The following is a 17376-nucleotide window of genomic DNA, read 5'->3' as shown; positions in this document are numbered from 1 at the left end:
TTCCATTAGAGGGTTGTTGTCTTGGGAGGGGTTGTCCAAGGCGAATTGTGTTCGAAAGGCGTGGTGGATTTGTAGGTACCTTTTAATAAACAAAAAAAATAAAAAATTTGGTTTGGTAGCATAAATTTGGTCTGTCAAAAGCCTTTAATTCCCCATTGTGTGTAAAAAGATAGAATATTCCCCTGGAGCTCCAGAGTTTTTGGGGTCTGGGAATCAAGTGAAATTCCGGGAGGGCTGTATGATGCCACAGGGGAGTGTAGTCATGGGTTTGTGGTAACTTGAGCTTGTGCGATACGATATCCCATACCCGCCTGTCTTGGTAAAGCAAGGATTTGCGATCACCCGTCCTCTCTGCACCCCTTATTCCTCCTGTTATTGCAACCAAGGGGTCTAAGGTCGAATGTGACAATTTGGGCATAGGAGGATGAGGAACCTGTCTCTGTCAATATTGTCAAAGTGAAAAAGTTTGAGTAGCTAATTAGAACGTGCTGAAGTCCGGTAGGGCAGTAGGGGTTTTTAGATTGTTCCAGGGGAATTTGGGTCCAGGGGAATTTGGTTAAGTATTGCTTCCATTGATTTGAAATGCTTAAAGAGGAAGTAAACCCTGATGAGTTTACTTCCTCTTTCATTCCCTGCAAAGGCAAAGCATAATGGACTACTATGCATCGCATAGTAGCCCATTATGTGTCACTTACCTGACACAGGAGCCAGCGAAGTCACCGCTGTCCCCTGTAGTCCGGCGCATCCATGTTGTCGGTGGGGTCTCGCAGCTCCGCCGCTGTCATTCGGCGAAGCCGCAATGACGTCACTCCCGCGCATGTGCACGGGAGCTGACACGCGTGGCAGCTCCGTTCTTGGAAATGCCACGCTCAGTGCGCCTGCGTGCAGCTGTCTACGGCGCATGCGCCGTAGACAGCAGTGCCTGTCTTCGGGCAAATATCTCCTAAACGGTATAGGTTTAGGAGATATTTCTTGGACCTACAGGTAAGCCTTAATCTAGGCTTACCTGTAGGTCAAAGTGTGTTGTAAGGGTTTACAACCACTTTAAGCACCAAGTACACTGGTGAGTAAGTAATGCTGTTTTTACATGGCTGTAGTAATATTACCCAGTGTGTTATTAAACACATGGATAACTGTCACCTTCTCTCGTTTGTAGACTTTTGACGAGGACTGGATCCTTTCAATGTAGGAGGATGGTGTAATGGTTTAGAACAGCTAGTAACTATACAATACTTGTGCAATGGTTGCCATGAGGGCATGACTGACCAAAGACTAGGAAATCCTGGTATGGGAGATTAAGTTAGAGAACAGAAAATTTAAACTACAGTGGAACCTTGGATTACGAGCATAATCCGTTCCAGGAAAATGCTTGTAATCCAAAGCATTTGAAAATCAAAGTGAGTTTCCCCATAGAAGTCAATGAAAACTAAGAAAATTGGTTCCGTATTGACTTTTATTGCATGCAATACCGCATGTGGCCAGAGGTTGGGGGCGCCAGAGAGCCTTGGAAATACTTGGGGACAGCTCAGCTGAACTCGGAAACACTCAGGAACGGAATATTTCCAAGTACTTCCGAGTATTTAAAAACGGCTCCGAACCGTTCCGAGTGTCACCGGCGCCCACCCCCGCCCCACCTCTGGCCAAATGCAGTACTGCACACCAAATTAGCTTAAATTCTGCTAGTTTTACAAGACAACACTCACAAACTGAGTCAGGATTAAAAAAAAAAAAGTTGCTAGTCTTTCAAAACGTTTGCTAACCGCGTTACTCTTTAACCAAGGTTCTACTGTATACCCGTCTACTATGGAGGAAACTGTGGTTGTGGCTTACACCAGTATTAACATCTGTTTACAAGGCCATAGTGTTGTCAGTAGCTCTTGTTGACAGACTGCCCCTTCCCATTATGTACAGTAGTATGATTTTTACAATGGTGGGGTTTGTTTTCCAGGAAAGATGCTGTTTTGTTGGTTGACGCTTTCGACTTCACAGATCAACAGCTAATATCTGCTCTTGGGACCTATGATGGGAATGTGTATCACAATCTGCTGGACTGGGCTCAGAGAAATCCTGACAACAAAAAGGTAGGTATAAAGGAGGTCAGTAGTAAATGTGTCAGTTAAGTGGAAAAAGAAATCTGAAAAGTAAAAACCCATTCCGCAGCAGACCCTAAAAAAATAAAAAATAAATAAATAAAAGCTGTGGCTGCAATACTCACCTCCAGTGCTTTAGAATCACAGCTATGCAATCTAATGCTGGTCCTAGATTGCAGTTTCATTGTTCACAGCAATCTCTCTGAACTACCCAACCCCTCCCTCTTTATGGTAATGGAAAGAGGTTAAGTGTTCTGTAGTCCTGTCCTAGGGTAAAATTGCTACACCTGTAATGTAATGAATGTTGCCATTTTAGGCTGAGCCATGCTCTTGCTTAGCTGCACTAGATTACCAAAAGTATTGGGACGCCTGGTTTACACGCAAATTAACTTTGATGGCATCCCAGTCTTAGTCCATAGGGTTCAATATTGAGTTGGCCCACCCTTTGCAGCTACAAAAACTTCAACTCTTTTGGGAAGGCTGTCCACAAGGTTTAGGAGTGTCTATGGGAATGTTTGACCATTCTTCCAGAAGCGGATTTGTGAGGTCAGCAACTGATGTGACAAAAAGAAGGCATGGCTCGCAGTCCCTTCTCCAATTCATCCCAAAGGTGTTCTATAGGGTTGAGGTCAGAACTCTGTGCAGGTCAGTCAAGTTCCTCCACCTCAAACTCACTCATCCATGTCTTTTATGGACCTTGCTTTATACACTGGTGCTCAGTCATGTTGAAACTGTTGCCACAAAGTTGGGAGCATGAAATTGTCCAAAATGTCTTGGTATGCTGAAGAGTTTCCTTCACTGGAACTAAGGGACCAAGCCCAACCCCTGAAAAACAACCCCACACCATAATCCCCCCTCCACCAAATGATTTGGACCAGTGAACAAAGCAAGGTTCATAAAGACATGGGTAAGCAAGTTTGGGGTGGTGGAACTTGACTAGTCTGCACAGAGTCCTGACTTCAGCCTGATAGAACACCTTTGGGATGAATTAGAGCGGAGACTGTGAGCCAGGCCTTCTTGTCCATTATCAGTGCCTGACCTCACAAATGTGCTTCTGGAAGAATGGTCAAACATTCTCATAGACGCACTCCTAAACCTTGTGGACAACCTTCCCAGAAGAGATGAAGCTGTTATAGCTGAAAAGGGTGGGCCAACTCAATATTGAACCCTACGGACTAAACCCCCGTACACATGGTCGGACATTCTGACCACAAAATCCGACTGATTTTGTCCAAAACTGGTGTTGCATACACACGGTCGGACAAAGTTGTCGGAAAATCTGATTGTTCGGAATGTGATGACGTTCGTTCGTTATGATGGGACTACGTTGAGGCTACTAGCCAATAGCTTTGGTCTCGTAATTTGACCTGAGCATGCGTGGCACTTTGTCCAATTGGAATTCCCTACGATTTTTTTGTTGGGAAAATTTGAGATCCTGCTTTAAAAAATTTTCCGTTGTAATCTCCGACAGAAAAAGTCCAATAGAGCCCACACACGATCGGATTTTCCGACAATATAATCCAATCGGACCTTTTCCATCTGAATTTCCGACCAGGTGTACGGGACTGGAATGCCATTAAAGTTCAAGTGGGTGTAAAGGCAGGCATCCCAATACTTTTAGTAATATAGTGTATGTCATTGCAGAAGTAGGGTGTAAGGCTGGGACTTACCTGATGGTCAGTTACACCTGAATAGCACTGGATTTAATTGCAATAAAGGAAACTGTATTTGACCACTAAAGGCTTGTCTACACATATATATATTTGCATCAGAACTACTTTTCTGCACAAAATGAGTGTCTAATGAAACATGCAAAAGTAGTGAAGATCCGCATCTCGAATGCAAGCTAAATTCACCCAGAAGCGTGATACACAAGCTATAAAATTGGCAACTTAAAGTGCTCACCTTTACAGGAAAAATGAAAAGGTGAACCAATACCGTACACTGTCCCATCTGTACTTACCTCTGAGGATGCTGAGCTGTCGGTGTCCAAGCAGCCAGTCCGGGGATTTGAAATCAAGGCTCTTCTCTGTGCAGTGCTTAAATCCCCAGACCAGCTGTGTGGGCACTGACAGCTCCGCATCCCCAAGGTAAATACATTGCGGGGGGGTAAGGTGCTGTCAATCAAATCCAATGAGTCATGTCTATGGACGCAAATGCTGGACTCTGGAGCGTGCCCGCAAGGTAACCCCCCGGGCAGGGCTGGACTGGGACAGAAATTTGGCCCTGGACTTCATCCAGACAGGCCCACTTACATTTTGAGTGTCCCATCAGCACTCCTTTACATCAGAGTGTCCCATCACCAGCCCCCTTACAACAGAGTATCCCATTATTAGCCCCTTACATCAGAGTGTCCCATTATTAGCCCCTTACATCAGAGTGTCCCATCACCAGCCCCCTTACATCAGAGTGTCCCATTATTAGCCCCTTACATCAGAGTGTCCCATTATTAGCCCCTTACATTAGAGTGTCCCATCACCAGCCCCCTTACAACAGAGTATCCCATTATTAGCCCCTTACATCAGAGTGTCCCATTATTAGCCCCTTACATCAGAGTGTCCCATCACCAGCCCCCTTACATCAGAGTGTCCCATTATTAGCCCCTTACATCAGAGTGTCCCATTATTAGCCCCTTACATTAGAGTGTCCCATCACCAGCCCCCTTACAACAGAGTGTCCCATCACCAGCCCCCTTACAACAGAGTGTCCCATCACCAGCCCCCTTACAACAGAGTGTCCCATCACCAGCCCCCTTACAACAGAGTGTCCCATCACCAGCCCCCTTACAACAGAGTGTCCCATCACCAGCCCCCTTACAACAGAGTGTCCCATCACCAGCCCCCTTACATTAGAGTGTCCCATCACCAGCCCCCTTACATTAGAGTGTCCCATCACCAGCCCCCTTACAACAGAGTGTCCCATCACCAGCCCCCTTACAACAGAGTGTCCCATCACCAGCCCCCTTACAACAGAGTGTCCCATCACCAGCCCCCTTACAACAGAGTGTCCCATCACCAGCCCCCTTACAACAGAGTGTCCCATCACCAGCCCCCTTACAACAGAGTGTCCCATCACCAGCCCCCTTACAACAGAGTGTCCCATCAGCAGCCCCCTTACAACAGAGTGTCCCATCAGCAGCCCCCTTACATCAGAGTAGCCCACTGAGCCATCAGCCCACCGGGAAACTCCCGGTAGTCACCAATGGCCAGTATATGCCTGCCCCCGGGAGAGCTCTTCTCCAAGGGGGTTATCTGATGTGGGGAGGAGCTGCAAGAGCCGCCGAGGGACCCCAAAAGAGGACGATCTGGGCCACTCCATGCAAAATGAGCTGCACAGTGGAGGTAGGTATGATATGTTTTGTAAGACTTTTTTTTTTTTTTATAAAAATCACTTTGATGTTCTCAGGCTAAATTGTAAGCATGATGGGGCAACTACCACTATGATTTATAGATGGATCTGAGGTGCATAATTACACTCACCGGCCACTTTATTAGGTACACCTGTTCAATTGCTTGGTAACACAAATTGCTAATCAGCCAATCACATGGCAGCAACTCAATGCATTTAGGCATCTAGACGTGGTGAAATTGACTTGCCCAAGTTCAAACTGAGCAACAGAATGGGGAAGAAAGGGGACTTATCTTAAGAGAAAACATCCAGTGAGCGGCAGTTGTGTGGCGGAAAATGCCTTGTTGATGTCAGAGGAGAATGGACAGACTGGTTTAAGATAATAGATATACAACACAAATAACCTCTAGTTAGAACCAAGGTATGAATAATACCATTTCTGAACGTACAACATATCAAACCTTGAAGCAGATGGGCTACAGAAGCAGAAGACCACACTGAGTGCCACTCCTGTCAGCTAAGAACAGGAAACTGAGGCTACAATTCACACAGGTTCATCAAAATTGGACAATAGAAGATTGGAAAAACATTGCCTGGTCTGACGAGTCTCTATCTCAGCTGTTCAGATGGTGGGGGTCAGAATTTAGCGTAAACAACAAGAAAGCATGGATCCATCTTGCCTTGTATCAACGGATCAGGCTGGTGGTGTAATGGTATGAGGGATATTTTCTTGGCACACTTTGGGCCCCTCAGTACCAATTGGGCATTGTTTAAAGGCCACGGCCTCATCCCATCTCAGCCAAGCCAATTTACCTGCACTAACAACTAAACTATGTACACCTAGCACACTAGCTAGAGAGTGGTACACTAATAAAGTGGCCGGTAAGTGTATTTCCTATGATACCTGGCACCATCTAGTGGCCATAATCTGGTATTTTCTCTATTCATTTCCCTTTTATTCATAAAAAACTAAAACATTTAATTGGCAGATAATACAGCCTGAGAAGATTCAATGTTGCCCTGTTTGCACAGAATGAATTTACTTGTAGTTTTTTAATGGAGAAACAACTATGATTTTTTTTTTAAATGTACCCCTATGTAATGTGGGGTCTACCTAAACAATCCAATCAATTTTGTATTCATTTCGCAGGCTCTTGTACTGCATTCTTTGTTGGTAGATTTTAAAGTGGTCATACAACCAGACTATAAAGTCTGCATAAGTTAGATGCATCAATATGTACAGACCTCTATTGGTCACGTAGCCATGAATGTCCGCTACAATGTTTTTTAAGTTTAACCAAAAATACGTTTTTCTTATAAACATATATACTTTTTCATTTTCACTGCTTGATTTTTCACAGGTGAGCCCAGTGTTTGAGAAATACCTGAAGCCATATTTACAAAGCAACCAATCCAAATTATGAACACCGACTTCTGGAGGACCCTGATCCAAAGACCCGGCATCCACCTAGCATACCGTGCCTTATTTTACATACTGATTGGTCAGTCCCTGGAAACCACAAGTGCCTGAAAGTAAACCTAAAGAAATAGCTGAAGAAAAAAAATCTAATGTTAATGTATGTGCAGTACCTGCCATGACTTGGTTGGGGCTTGATAAATGAAATTTTGAATTAAAAAAAAATAAAGATAATTTTCTATTTTGCTACAATAAAGCCATTTGTTTTTTCATTTTGGATAGAGTAGGGAAACGTTAACTCCAATTCTTTTTCTGTTTATATCCAGTTAGGAGGATCTGCCTTCACTTCCTGTCCCGCTAACGCTACAAAAAGTAAAATATCTCTGCAAAGTGATGGGTGTTCTTTTCTTAACCTCCTGCTGGTTGCTCACACTAAATATATTGCGGGGGGGGCGTCAGGTGAAGGCTCAGCTTGCTTCTGGGATTGTGGTATGCATGCACGCACCACCCTGCTGATCTGTGCTGTGATTGGAAATCGCACAAGTTTTGGCAGCAGATTTCAGCCAATGACTTTGGTGGAAACCTGCTGACCAGCTGTGTCCAATCAGAGTTCTGTGTTTTTTTTCAAACGCGGAGAAATCTGTGTACAGTAAATGGCAATCTGGCTGTTTCTTTTCCCTAAAAAGCAGGGAGAAAAAAAAAAGATCATAAGTAAAGGCCTAACACATTACACATGTTAAGCATGCCAGTAACCCCTTGATTGCCCCTAGATTGTAACCCCTTCCCAGCCAGTGTCTTTAGTACATTGTCTGTGTACAGAATAATCACTGTATTAGTGTCACTAGTGACATCCCATGTCAGTTAGATGCCCTCCCAGCCAGCGTCTGTTATAGCCTGCCACCCTATCTGGCAAATTGCAGAATAGAAGCACAGTGCTGAATAGCAAAAAATGCCCTGGTCATGAAGGGGGTAAAACCTAGACATGTGCAATTCATTTAGTTCCAAATTCGGTTAACTAATTTTGACAAATTCGTTAATTCCGAATCTTCATAATTTCCGAAAATCGGAATTTCGGAAATTCAAATATTCTAAATTTTCATAAAATTAAAAAATTCCAAAATTTGAAAATCTAAGAATAATGCCGCGTACACACGGTCGGATTTTCCGACGAGAAATCTTGGCCGTGAGCTTGTCGGAAAGTACAACAAAATTTGCTTCCGCCAACAAACGTTTGCTAGCAGGTTTTCAAATTGTCAGCCAACAAAACGTTTTTGTTGGAAAGTCTGATCGCGTGTACACAAGTCCAGCGCACAAAAGTTCATGCATGCTCAGAATCAAGCAGAAGGAGCCGCACTGACCATGTGTATGCAAGACAAGTTTGAGCCAACAACCTTCAAACAAAAATCCACACTAAGTCCACAAACGTTACTACTGTTACTCTGTCAGATGTTTGTTAGGGGTAGGGAAAGGGGGTGCATCAACGGCAGCTGTTCCTCCGCCGTGTACAACGGGAGGGGTTGCCGGCCAGCAATTGGTGGCAGTGGACCCGCCAGTTCGGGGTCAGAGGCACAGCTGTGGGATTTGGACATGGGCACACACAGCATGGCCGCGGTGGATGACGGTGGGTTGACTCTGGCTTGGGTGCAGTGGTGCCTTCCAGGCCATCAGGTGCAGTTTCCGGCACCAAGAAGGCAGGTGAAAAAGGGGGGACTCCGGAGGCTACTAGTAGGACGGATGTGGTAAGGATTGGGAACATGGCAAAATGTGAGGTGTATGTGTGCTTTGAGGGTCTGCTGGGAGCACATTTGAAGCAGGAGGTCCGAGATAAAATTTGCAAGGGTAAGTATGTGGAGATATTCTCATTATTGCCCTTGGAAAAATTTAATTTGGATAGAGTCAAACTTGACAACTCCAAGAAAGAGGATGAGGAGAAGAGGAGGTACAGGTTGATCCCGCGTTTGTTCGTTAACTGGCGTTCGCCATTGTGGCAAGTGTCATTGGTGAGAAGAACCCTGAACATTGTTCGGCGTTGTTCCGTTATATGGATCCCATTGGGGAGGCGCGCAGGGTGTATGGGGGTTCTGCTTGGCTGAGATATGATGAACAGTTTAGACAGCACAGGGCGGTCTGTCCGTCTCTTTGATGGGATCATAAAGACATTGGCCTGTGGATGCGGCTTATGTCGTCGGCGAGGGCCCCAACTCAGTTTCTTCGGGGGGGGGGGGGGGGGGGCGGGGGTACACCTTCTTCAGGACTGCTGGCCGGAAAAAAAATGGGGGGGTGTGTTGGCAGTACAACAAATGCTCCAGTAAGTTCGGGGGGGGCTTGCCGATTTAAGCACGAGTGTTCAGGGTGTGGGGGAGCCCATACATTGTCACGTTGCTTCAAGAGAGGGAAGTGTACCAGCGAGCCTGTTCACAAAGGGGATGACTCCGGTCAGGGGGGAAAGGATGCAGCTTTTCTCAAGTAGGTACCCGGATAGAGAAGCGGCTATGTTACATAGTTACATAGTAGGTGAGGTTGAAAAAAGACACAAGTCCATCAAGTCCAACCTATGTGTGTGATTTTATGTCAGTATTATATTGTATATCCCTAATATGTTGCGGTCGTTCAGGTGCTTATCTAATAGTTTCTTGAAACTATAAATGCCCCCCCCGCTGAGACCACTGCCTGTGGAAGGGAATTTGCACATCCTTGCCGCTCTTACAGTAAAGAACCCTCTACGTAGTTTAAGGTTAAACCTCTTTTCTTCTAATTTTAATGAGTGACCACGAGTCTTGTTAAACTACCTTTTGTGAAAAAGTTTTATCCCTATTGTGGTGTCACCAGTACGGTATTTGTATATTGAAATCATATCCCGTCTCAAGCGTCTCTTCTCCAGAGAGAATAAGTTCAGTACTTGCAACCTTTCCTCATAACTTATATCCTCCAGACCCTTTATTAGCTTTGTTGCCGTTCTTTGTACTCGCTCCATTTCCAGTACATCCTTCCTGAGGACTGGTGCCCAGAACTGAACAGCATACTCCAGGTGCGGCCGGACCAGAGTCTTGTAGAGCGGGAGAATTATTGTTTTATCTCTGGAGTTGATCCTCTTTTTAATGCATGCCAATATTCTGTTTGCTTTGTTAGCAGCAGGAGCCAAGGAGGAATCTTCAGCCATTACATACACAGCGTCTTATGGCCTACTACCTAGCCATTACTTGAGGTGAGAGGCTGGGGGAAATAAAGGGCACACTCCGGAGCACATTGGAAAACTATCAGTGGACTGACACTGTTTGAAGTGGATTGCATGTACTTTGCTGCACGAGCAATTGAAATTTGAATGGAAGATTATTCATTATTGTTGAGACTGTATTGAGAAGTTTACTTTGATCACCTTAATATATTATCAGGAGTTCATCATATCACATGATTTACCATCAGTGGATTATTCACTAGCAAGGATGCACTTTTAAAAAGACTTGCACTTTAATGCTGTTTTTGCACACGACTGATTTTTTTATTTTATGTTTTTTGCACTTGTATTTGTAGATATTTATTTATTTTAGCTCAGTATTGCACATTTTTGCTTGCTAGATTTGCACAATTTTTGATTGATTGTACTATTTACAAATATCTATTTATTAGATAGGAAGGTAGCACCACATATTATTTATTATATATGTCCTTATACTGTGCAGAGATCACACTTTTATGTTGGCAGCTTCCTGTTAAATTGTTCTTCATAGTGACATTTTGTGGGTAAGAATTTTTAGGTTGTACGCATTAGTACCTTTTATTATTTAGTCCACTATATACGTCATGTGCCGAACCCGAGCGTCTGGTAGACAACATACTGTTCAGTGCTTCAGGTCTTTGTTACAGATTGGCCTCTCTGTCCTTCTAAGCCCTTGTACACACGGTCGGAGAATCCGTCGGAATGTGTCCTATCGGACTGTGTCGTCGGATAATCCGACTGTGTGTGGTATGCATCGGACTGATTCTGTCCGAATCTCCGTCCGACCCAATTTTCCAACATGTTGGAAATATTTCCCGACCAACTGGGCCGATCGGACATACTGCGATCATGTGTAGAGAATTTTGATCGAACCAAGTGCCACGCATGCTCAGATCAAATTCCTACATCAAAGCTATTGGCTACTAGCGTGTAGAGTGTAGTCCCATCGTAATGAAATTACGTCATCACGTTCTGAAAGATCGGATTTTTCGACAACTTTGTCCGACCGTGTGTATGCAACAGTTTCGGACAAGATCCGACAGACAAAATCTGACGGATTTGGTTGTCGAAATCTCCGACCGTGTGTACAGGGGCTAAGAGACTGCTTGCCTCAGGTTTTCGGGACGGTTTTAAGATCCCGTGTTCGTTAGCGGTGGTTCCACCGGTTGATAGGCCTTTGAAATTGGCTTTGCAACATCAAAGGGTGGTTTGGGAAAAATTGGCAAAAGAAGTGGTGCTAGGTTGCCTGGGGGGCATTCACAGTTAAATCTTTGCCGGACCTGGTGGTGTCTCCATTGGGGGTAGTGCCTAAGAAGGAACCGAACAAGTTCTGCCTCATTCACCACTTATCTTTCCCAAAGGGGGGTTCTGTCACCGATTTCATTGACCCTGACGCATGCACTTCATTTGATGCAGCTGTCAGGTGGGTTAGGCGCTATGGACAAGGGGTGCTTATGCCAAAATCGGACATAGAATCTGCGTTCACTTGTTTCCAGTTCATCTGGAGAGCTTTCGGCTGCTGGGATGCTGCTGGCAGGAGCAGTTTTATGTGGACCGGTGCTTGCTACATTTCCTGCACCATGTTTGAGGCATTCAGTTCTTGTGGGTGATTAGGGACATGTCAGGCCTTGATTTAGTCATAGGTTACTTGGATGACTTTCCCTGCATAGGGCCCCCTTCCTCCGGTGTGTGCGATTCTACGCTCTACGTTGCAGCACATGGCCGGAAGTTTCACAGTGCCGTTGGCGGCCGAAAAAACAGAAGTAAAAACAAAGGGGTAGGATGCGCTATGGAGTTTGTTATACAGAGAGTATATATGATGTGATGTGGGTAAGAGCAGCCTCTATTTTGTTTCCATCCAGATGGATGGAACAGTGAGATGGGTAAGAAAAAGAAAATAGATATGGCGCTATACCTTATTAAACTCACTAAATATGGATATCGTAAAAATGTACAAGTTTTCCAGCTTGCTGGCTAATAATTTTAAAATCCCGAATAGAACTGGATGAACTAAGTAATAGAATCAATAAATAATAAAGTGCTAAGAATCCATCAATAATAAATAGTGAATATAAAGTGAATATAAATTTTCCAGCGTGCTGGTTAATTGACAATAAATTAAATAAATTAGATAGCTGAAATAGATGAATAAAAATTAGTACTATGTTGCTAAAATACCATGAATCAATCAATATTCAATAGTGAAATGCAAAAAATACAAAAAATACTCAAAGTGCCTGTGACTATGATTATGACGCAACCAGGTAACTTGGTTTACAAAATCAAGAAAATGGTCGTAAAGGGGAACGACAAAACAAATTATTCAAAATTATACAGGTGTGAATACGAGTGGAATAGTGAGTGTAACAAATATATATAACACACTGTGTCAAATCTCAAAACATGCCAAGATTTGCAAAATAAAATAAAAGTAGAAAAAATAAATAAAGATTAAAGATTAAATCCAGAAAGTGAAAAAGTCTCGCGGTGACTAATCAGATGTGAAAATCCAATTGAATAAGGGTTAAAAAATCAAAAATTAAAAATTAAACATTACAAATGAAATGAAAGTTTGATGGTGAAAAAGGTCTTCTGTGTATAGGAGAAGAGTGGAGGGAGTGACTTCGCTATCCGTTCGAAGTGAACGTTTATGAATTTTGCTCTCGCCAGATATATAACCCCGTCCGGGGTGGATCAGCCTCCACAGTATAAGCCACTGTGTCGCTTCTTGGGCTGTCTCTGCTGTGATGCTGGGGAGATCCCTCGTTCCTCCGTGGGGATGTTGTACCTCGTTTCACATGTGATAGAAAAGAGGACTATCCATGGTGTAGTATGTTTGAAACTCAATTTATTTGAAACAACCTTAAAAGTACTCACATTTAGTACGATAAAACACGTGTTGTATTGCTACAAAAGCGTTCGGAACATCCGCTCGGCTAACACGCCGTTTGTACTGGAGGTGTACCAGATACGTACACCTCCAGTACAAACGGCGTGTTAGCCGAGCGGATGTTCCGAACGCTTTTGTAGCAATACAACACGTGTTTTATCGTACTAAATGTGAGTACTTTTAAGGTTGTTTCAAATAAATTGAGTTTCAAACATACTACACCATGGATAGTCCTCTTTTCTATCACATATGAAACGAGGTACAACATCCCCACGGAGGAACGAGGGATCTCCCCAGCATCACAGCAGAGACAGCCCAAGAAGCGACACAGTGGCTTATACTGTGGAGGCTGATCCACCCCGGACGGGGTTATATATCTGGTGAGAGCAAAATTCATAAACGTTCACTTCGAACGGATAGCGAAGTCACTCCCTCCACTCTTCTCCTATACACAGAAGACCTTTTTCACCATCAAACTTTCATTTCATTTGTAATGTTTAATTTTTAATTTTTGATTTTTTAACCCTTATTCAATTGGATTTTCACATCTGATTAGTCACCGCAAGACTTTTTCACTTTCTGGATTTAATCTTTAATCTTTATTTATTTTTTCTACTTTTATTTTATTTTGCAAATCTTGGCATGTTTTGAGATTTGACACAGTGTGTTATATATATTTGTTACACTCACTATTCCACTCGTATTCACACCTGTATAATTTTGAATAATTTGTTTTGTCGTTCCCCTTTACGACCATTTTCTTGATTTTGTAAACCAAGTTACCTGGTTGCGTCATAATCATAGTCACAGGCACTTTGAGTATTTTTTGTATTTTTTACATTTCACTATTGAATATTGATTGATTCATGGTATTTTAGCAACATAGTACTAATTTTTATTCATCTATTTCAGCTATCTAATTTATTTAATTTATTGTCAATTTATTAACCAGCACGCTGGAAAATTTATATTCACTTTAGATTCACTATTTATTATTGATTGATTCTTAGCACTTTATTATTTATTGATTCTATTACTTAGTTCATCCAGTTCTATTCGGGATTTTAAAATTATTAGCCAGCAAGCTGGAAAACTTGTACATTTTTACGATATCCATATTTAGTGAGTTTAATAAGGTATAGCGCCATATCTATTTTCTTTTTCTTACCCGAAAAAACAGAAGGCCCGACGACAGAGGCATTGCGATTGATTCAGTGGCAATGGAGTGTCACCTGCCAAGGGATAATTTGGAGGCCTTACAGAAAGAAATTCAGGGGATCCAGGGACTGCGCAAGGTACAGTTGAGGACTTTGAAGTCATTGCTGGGTAAGTTCAATTTCACCTGCAGGATCATTCTAATGGGTAGGGTTTTTTGCCGACGGCTGTCGGCTGCTACATCGAGGGTTCAGGCCCTAACCCATTTTATTCGGCTTACCAAGGAACACTGGGAGGATTTGAAGTTCTGGTGTGAGTTTTTGGCCTCATACAATGGCAGATTACATAGTTACATAGTTAGTAAGGTTGAATAAAGACACCAGTCATCCAGTTCAACCTGAGTAAGTGTCTACAATTGTCTCTATCCCTGTACATTGCACACTCACATCAGTCCCTACCCTCAAGGAGCCCACAATCCAAGGTCCCCATTCATATACTAGGACCAATTGGAATGGTTGGTTTTGGTGCAGGAGGCTGGGGTCGGCACAGATGGGAGGCAAGGGTGTTGGTTTTGTACTTTGTTTCCAGGAACATGGAAAGCGGGGGGTCAGTGCCTGCCATTGAGCGTAAGCTGGCAGGTTTGTCATTGTTCTTTAAACTACTGGGGGGGGAGGATTGGACTAAAGATTTCTGGGTTAAATAAGCAATAAAAGGTTACCGTAAAGTTCACAGGAAAAAAGATGCACAGCCTGTCACTTTTTATAATCTGATGTGTTGTCGTCCATCTGTAAGACATTGGGGTTGGTGTTTACCTCATGTTACGAGGGTTCACTCTTTACAGTGACTTTTTCTTTGGTGTTTTATGGGGCATTTCGCATTGGGGAATTGGTGAGCCCATCGCTGTGTTTGGCGAGTGGGCTTTTGGAACAGGATGTGAGGGTGGAGGACGACAGGGTGTTTGCGGCTGGGCAAGTCCAAAACTGTCCAGAGGGGTAGAGGGGTGGATTTGGGGTCCGAACGGTCAGGGAGCTGATCTCGGCCGTCAAGTCAGATTTTGTAAAACTTTGCACGGCTTTTCCTAACACTTTGCTGCTGTGGTCCAATGTTGTGTGGACGACGTGGCGCAGGGCAAGGTCCGTGGTGAGAATTAACAAGGTCCACATACATGTTAACAAGGTGGTGGGGAGGTTTGTGGCTCAGAATGGGGGCATGATAATCAGGCACATAGAATTGGAAATAAATGTGGGCCTGTATTTGGGGAGTGATGGAGTATACCTCTCGGCAGTGGGGATTGATCTCTGGGCACTGGGGCTGCAAGAGGGGATCCGGCGGGCCCTGCCGGTGTGGAGGGGCCCTTAAGGGTAAGGTGTTTATCCTTGTGGGCTGTGGTGGTGTTTTGTTGATCTTTGACGGTGGCAGTTAACATATGTGATGGAAAGGGGTGGGGGGCTCATCGGCAGTATGTGCCTCTCCGGTGTATTCCAACAGGAAGGTTGATGGAATACTGTAATGGTTGCACTGCAGGAAGGGGGTTGACTCCGAGCTGTTATACGGCTGGAGGCCTATCATGTTGGAAAAAGGTCCCGCAGTGTATTGGTGGTATATGTGTTGGAGTTCGGGGGTGCCGTCAAAGACCAACAGACTGGTGTTAAATAAGTTGTTTATGGATAATTTTGTTTTATTTTGATATTGGAGTTATTTATTTAGATTGGGTTAATAAAAAAAAAGGCTGTTATGGCCATTTAAACACTTTAATTAAGGTGTGGTCTCATCATTTGAGGTGGGTAAAATGGGGTGTTGGATTACAAGGGGTATAGCAGTAAGAGGTAGGTTGGGTACCTCTGCACTGCACTACACTGGTCAAGGCATCTCAGCCAAATGTGTGTCCTATGTTGCTCGTGCAGCATTATAACCAGAGCCAGATTCATAGGATGAGATGCAAAGACTTCCAACTAATGACAAACAAAAGTGGATCAGAGCTGCTGATGAAGAGATGACATTATTTTAGTGAACGGACGACACTTTCAGAGCTACTTCATGGTAAGTGTGCAATCAGCTGCAAATGGGTTTTAATGGCAAAATGCAGCCCTTAAAGGCAAGGTCTGCAGGTACAAACCACGATTAGTGGCAAAAGGGTATTTGGTGTGTATTACAATGCTACTTTTGCTCCAGTTGCAAAACAAAGTACTTTTATTAACACTGTTAACAGTGGCCGTTTCTCTGAAAAAAAAAATGGTTGTGAAGCACTATGATATATAGCAGCTTTCCTAATGTTGACATTGAAGAGGAAATATATATGACACAGCCAGAAGGATTTTTAAGAAAATGGAGAAGAGCAAGTTGCATGAATCTCTTTACGGACTTAAAGTAGTTGTAAAATCAGAAGGTTTTTTTTTTATCTATAGTTATCCATCTATGTTTGACCTCCAGGGTTAAGGACAGCTGGCATCCTTCTGTGTAGAGTGGGTTACAAGGTATTGTGGGTGTAATGCAAAGTAGACTGATGGGCGCAGACACTTCTTGAATGCAAAGAGATTTATTGTCTCTTGAACAGAACTGTGGGAAAGAGGGTTGGGGCCAGGACACCCTTAAGTAGATGCAATGTTAATTTGCAGACTTCGATAGGTAGACAGCCAGACACCACATCTGCATGAGTAGGAATGCTGTCTCCTATCGCAACAGTTTCTAACAAAGGTTGCAATGAACTCTTTTACTTCTTCTACAATCTCCTATGATAGAACTTCACTTCCACTGAGCTCTCAGTCTTTCACTCGACTTACTGATCCACTGCCACTTGATCCCCTGAGCTCTTCCAATTTAGCACTCAGTATCTTCCTCAAGCGTCACCTCTGCTTCACTGCTGGGTCCCTGGCTTGGCACTCACAGATATTCCTCAAGCTTCACCCTTGCTGTTCCTGACTTGGTACTCCACAAGCGTGACATCTGCTGTCCCGATGGGTGCCTGACTTGGCACTTGCTGAAGTTTTCCCACTCCTTCACCATCCCCAGCTGCTCTGGTACTGACCATAGCTTACTCACAATGGTCTCTGGTGGAGAGGTGGATGGTTCCTTAGTGGCGACAGCTTCCCCTCTACCTCCGAGCACAACCGATTCCACGGCCGACGGAACCGTGACTTTTGGTTGGACTGAAAGCCTCAGTCCCAACCCTACGCTGCTCTCTTGCTTCTGAATAGGCCTTCAGACAGCCTAGCAGCCAGATGTCCCCAAGATAGGCCTTAGGTTTCTGGCCTAGCAGCCG

At 43.8% G+C, this 17376-nt stretch overlaps 1 protein-coding gene across 1 annotated transcript in view; it reads left to right on the top strand.

The window, feature by feature from the left end:
- LOC143927662 (peroxisomal acyl-coenzyme A oxidase 2-like) overlaps nt 1–7111 on the top strand; it is a 59084-nt gene extending 51973 nt beyond the window's left edge. Inside the window, exons 14-15 of the mRNA XM_077451884.1 lie at nt 1949–2081; nt 6800–7111. Of these exons, the coding sequence (XP_077308010.1) occupies nt 1949–2081; nt 6800–6862 (196 nt within the window). The 3' untranslated portion in view covers nt 6863–7111. The remainder of the gene's footprint in view (nt 1–1948; nt 2082–6799) is intronic.
- Nucleotides 7112–17376: the final 10265 nt, after the last annotated feature.

The sequence above is a fragment of the Lithobates pipiens genome, unplaced genomic scaffold (assembly GCF_037356315.1).
Source record: "Lithobates pipiens isolate NorthernLeopardFrog02 unplaced genomic scaffold, aLitPip1_a1.2 Scaffold_23, whole genome shotgun sequence".
NCBI classification, from domain to species: Eukaryota; Metazoa; Chordata; class Amphibia; order Anura; family Ranidae; genus Lithobates; species Lithobates pipiens.
Note: the sequence above shows the minus strand (reverse complement) of the source record. Positions and strands in the feature narration are given on the sequence as shown.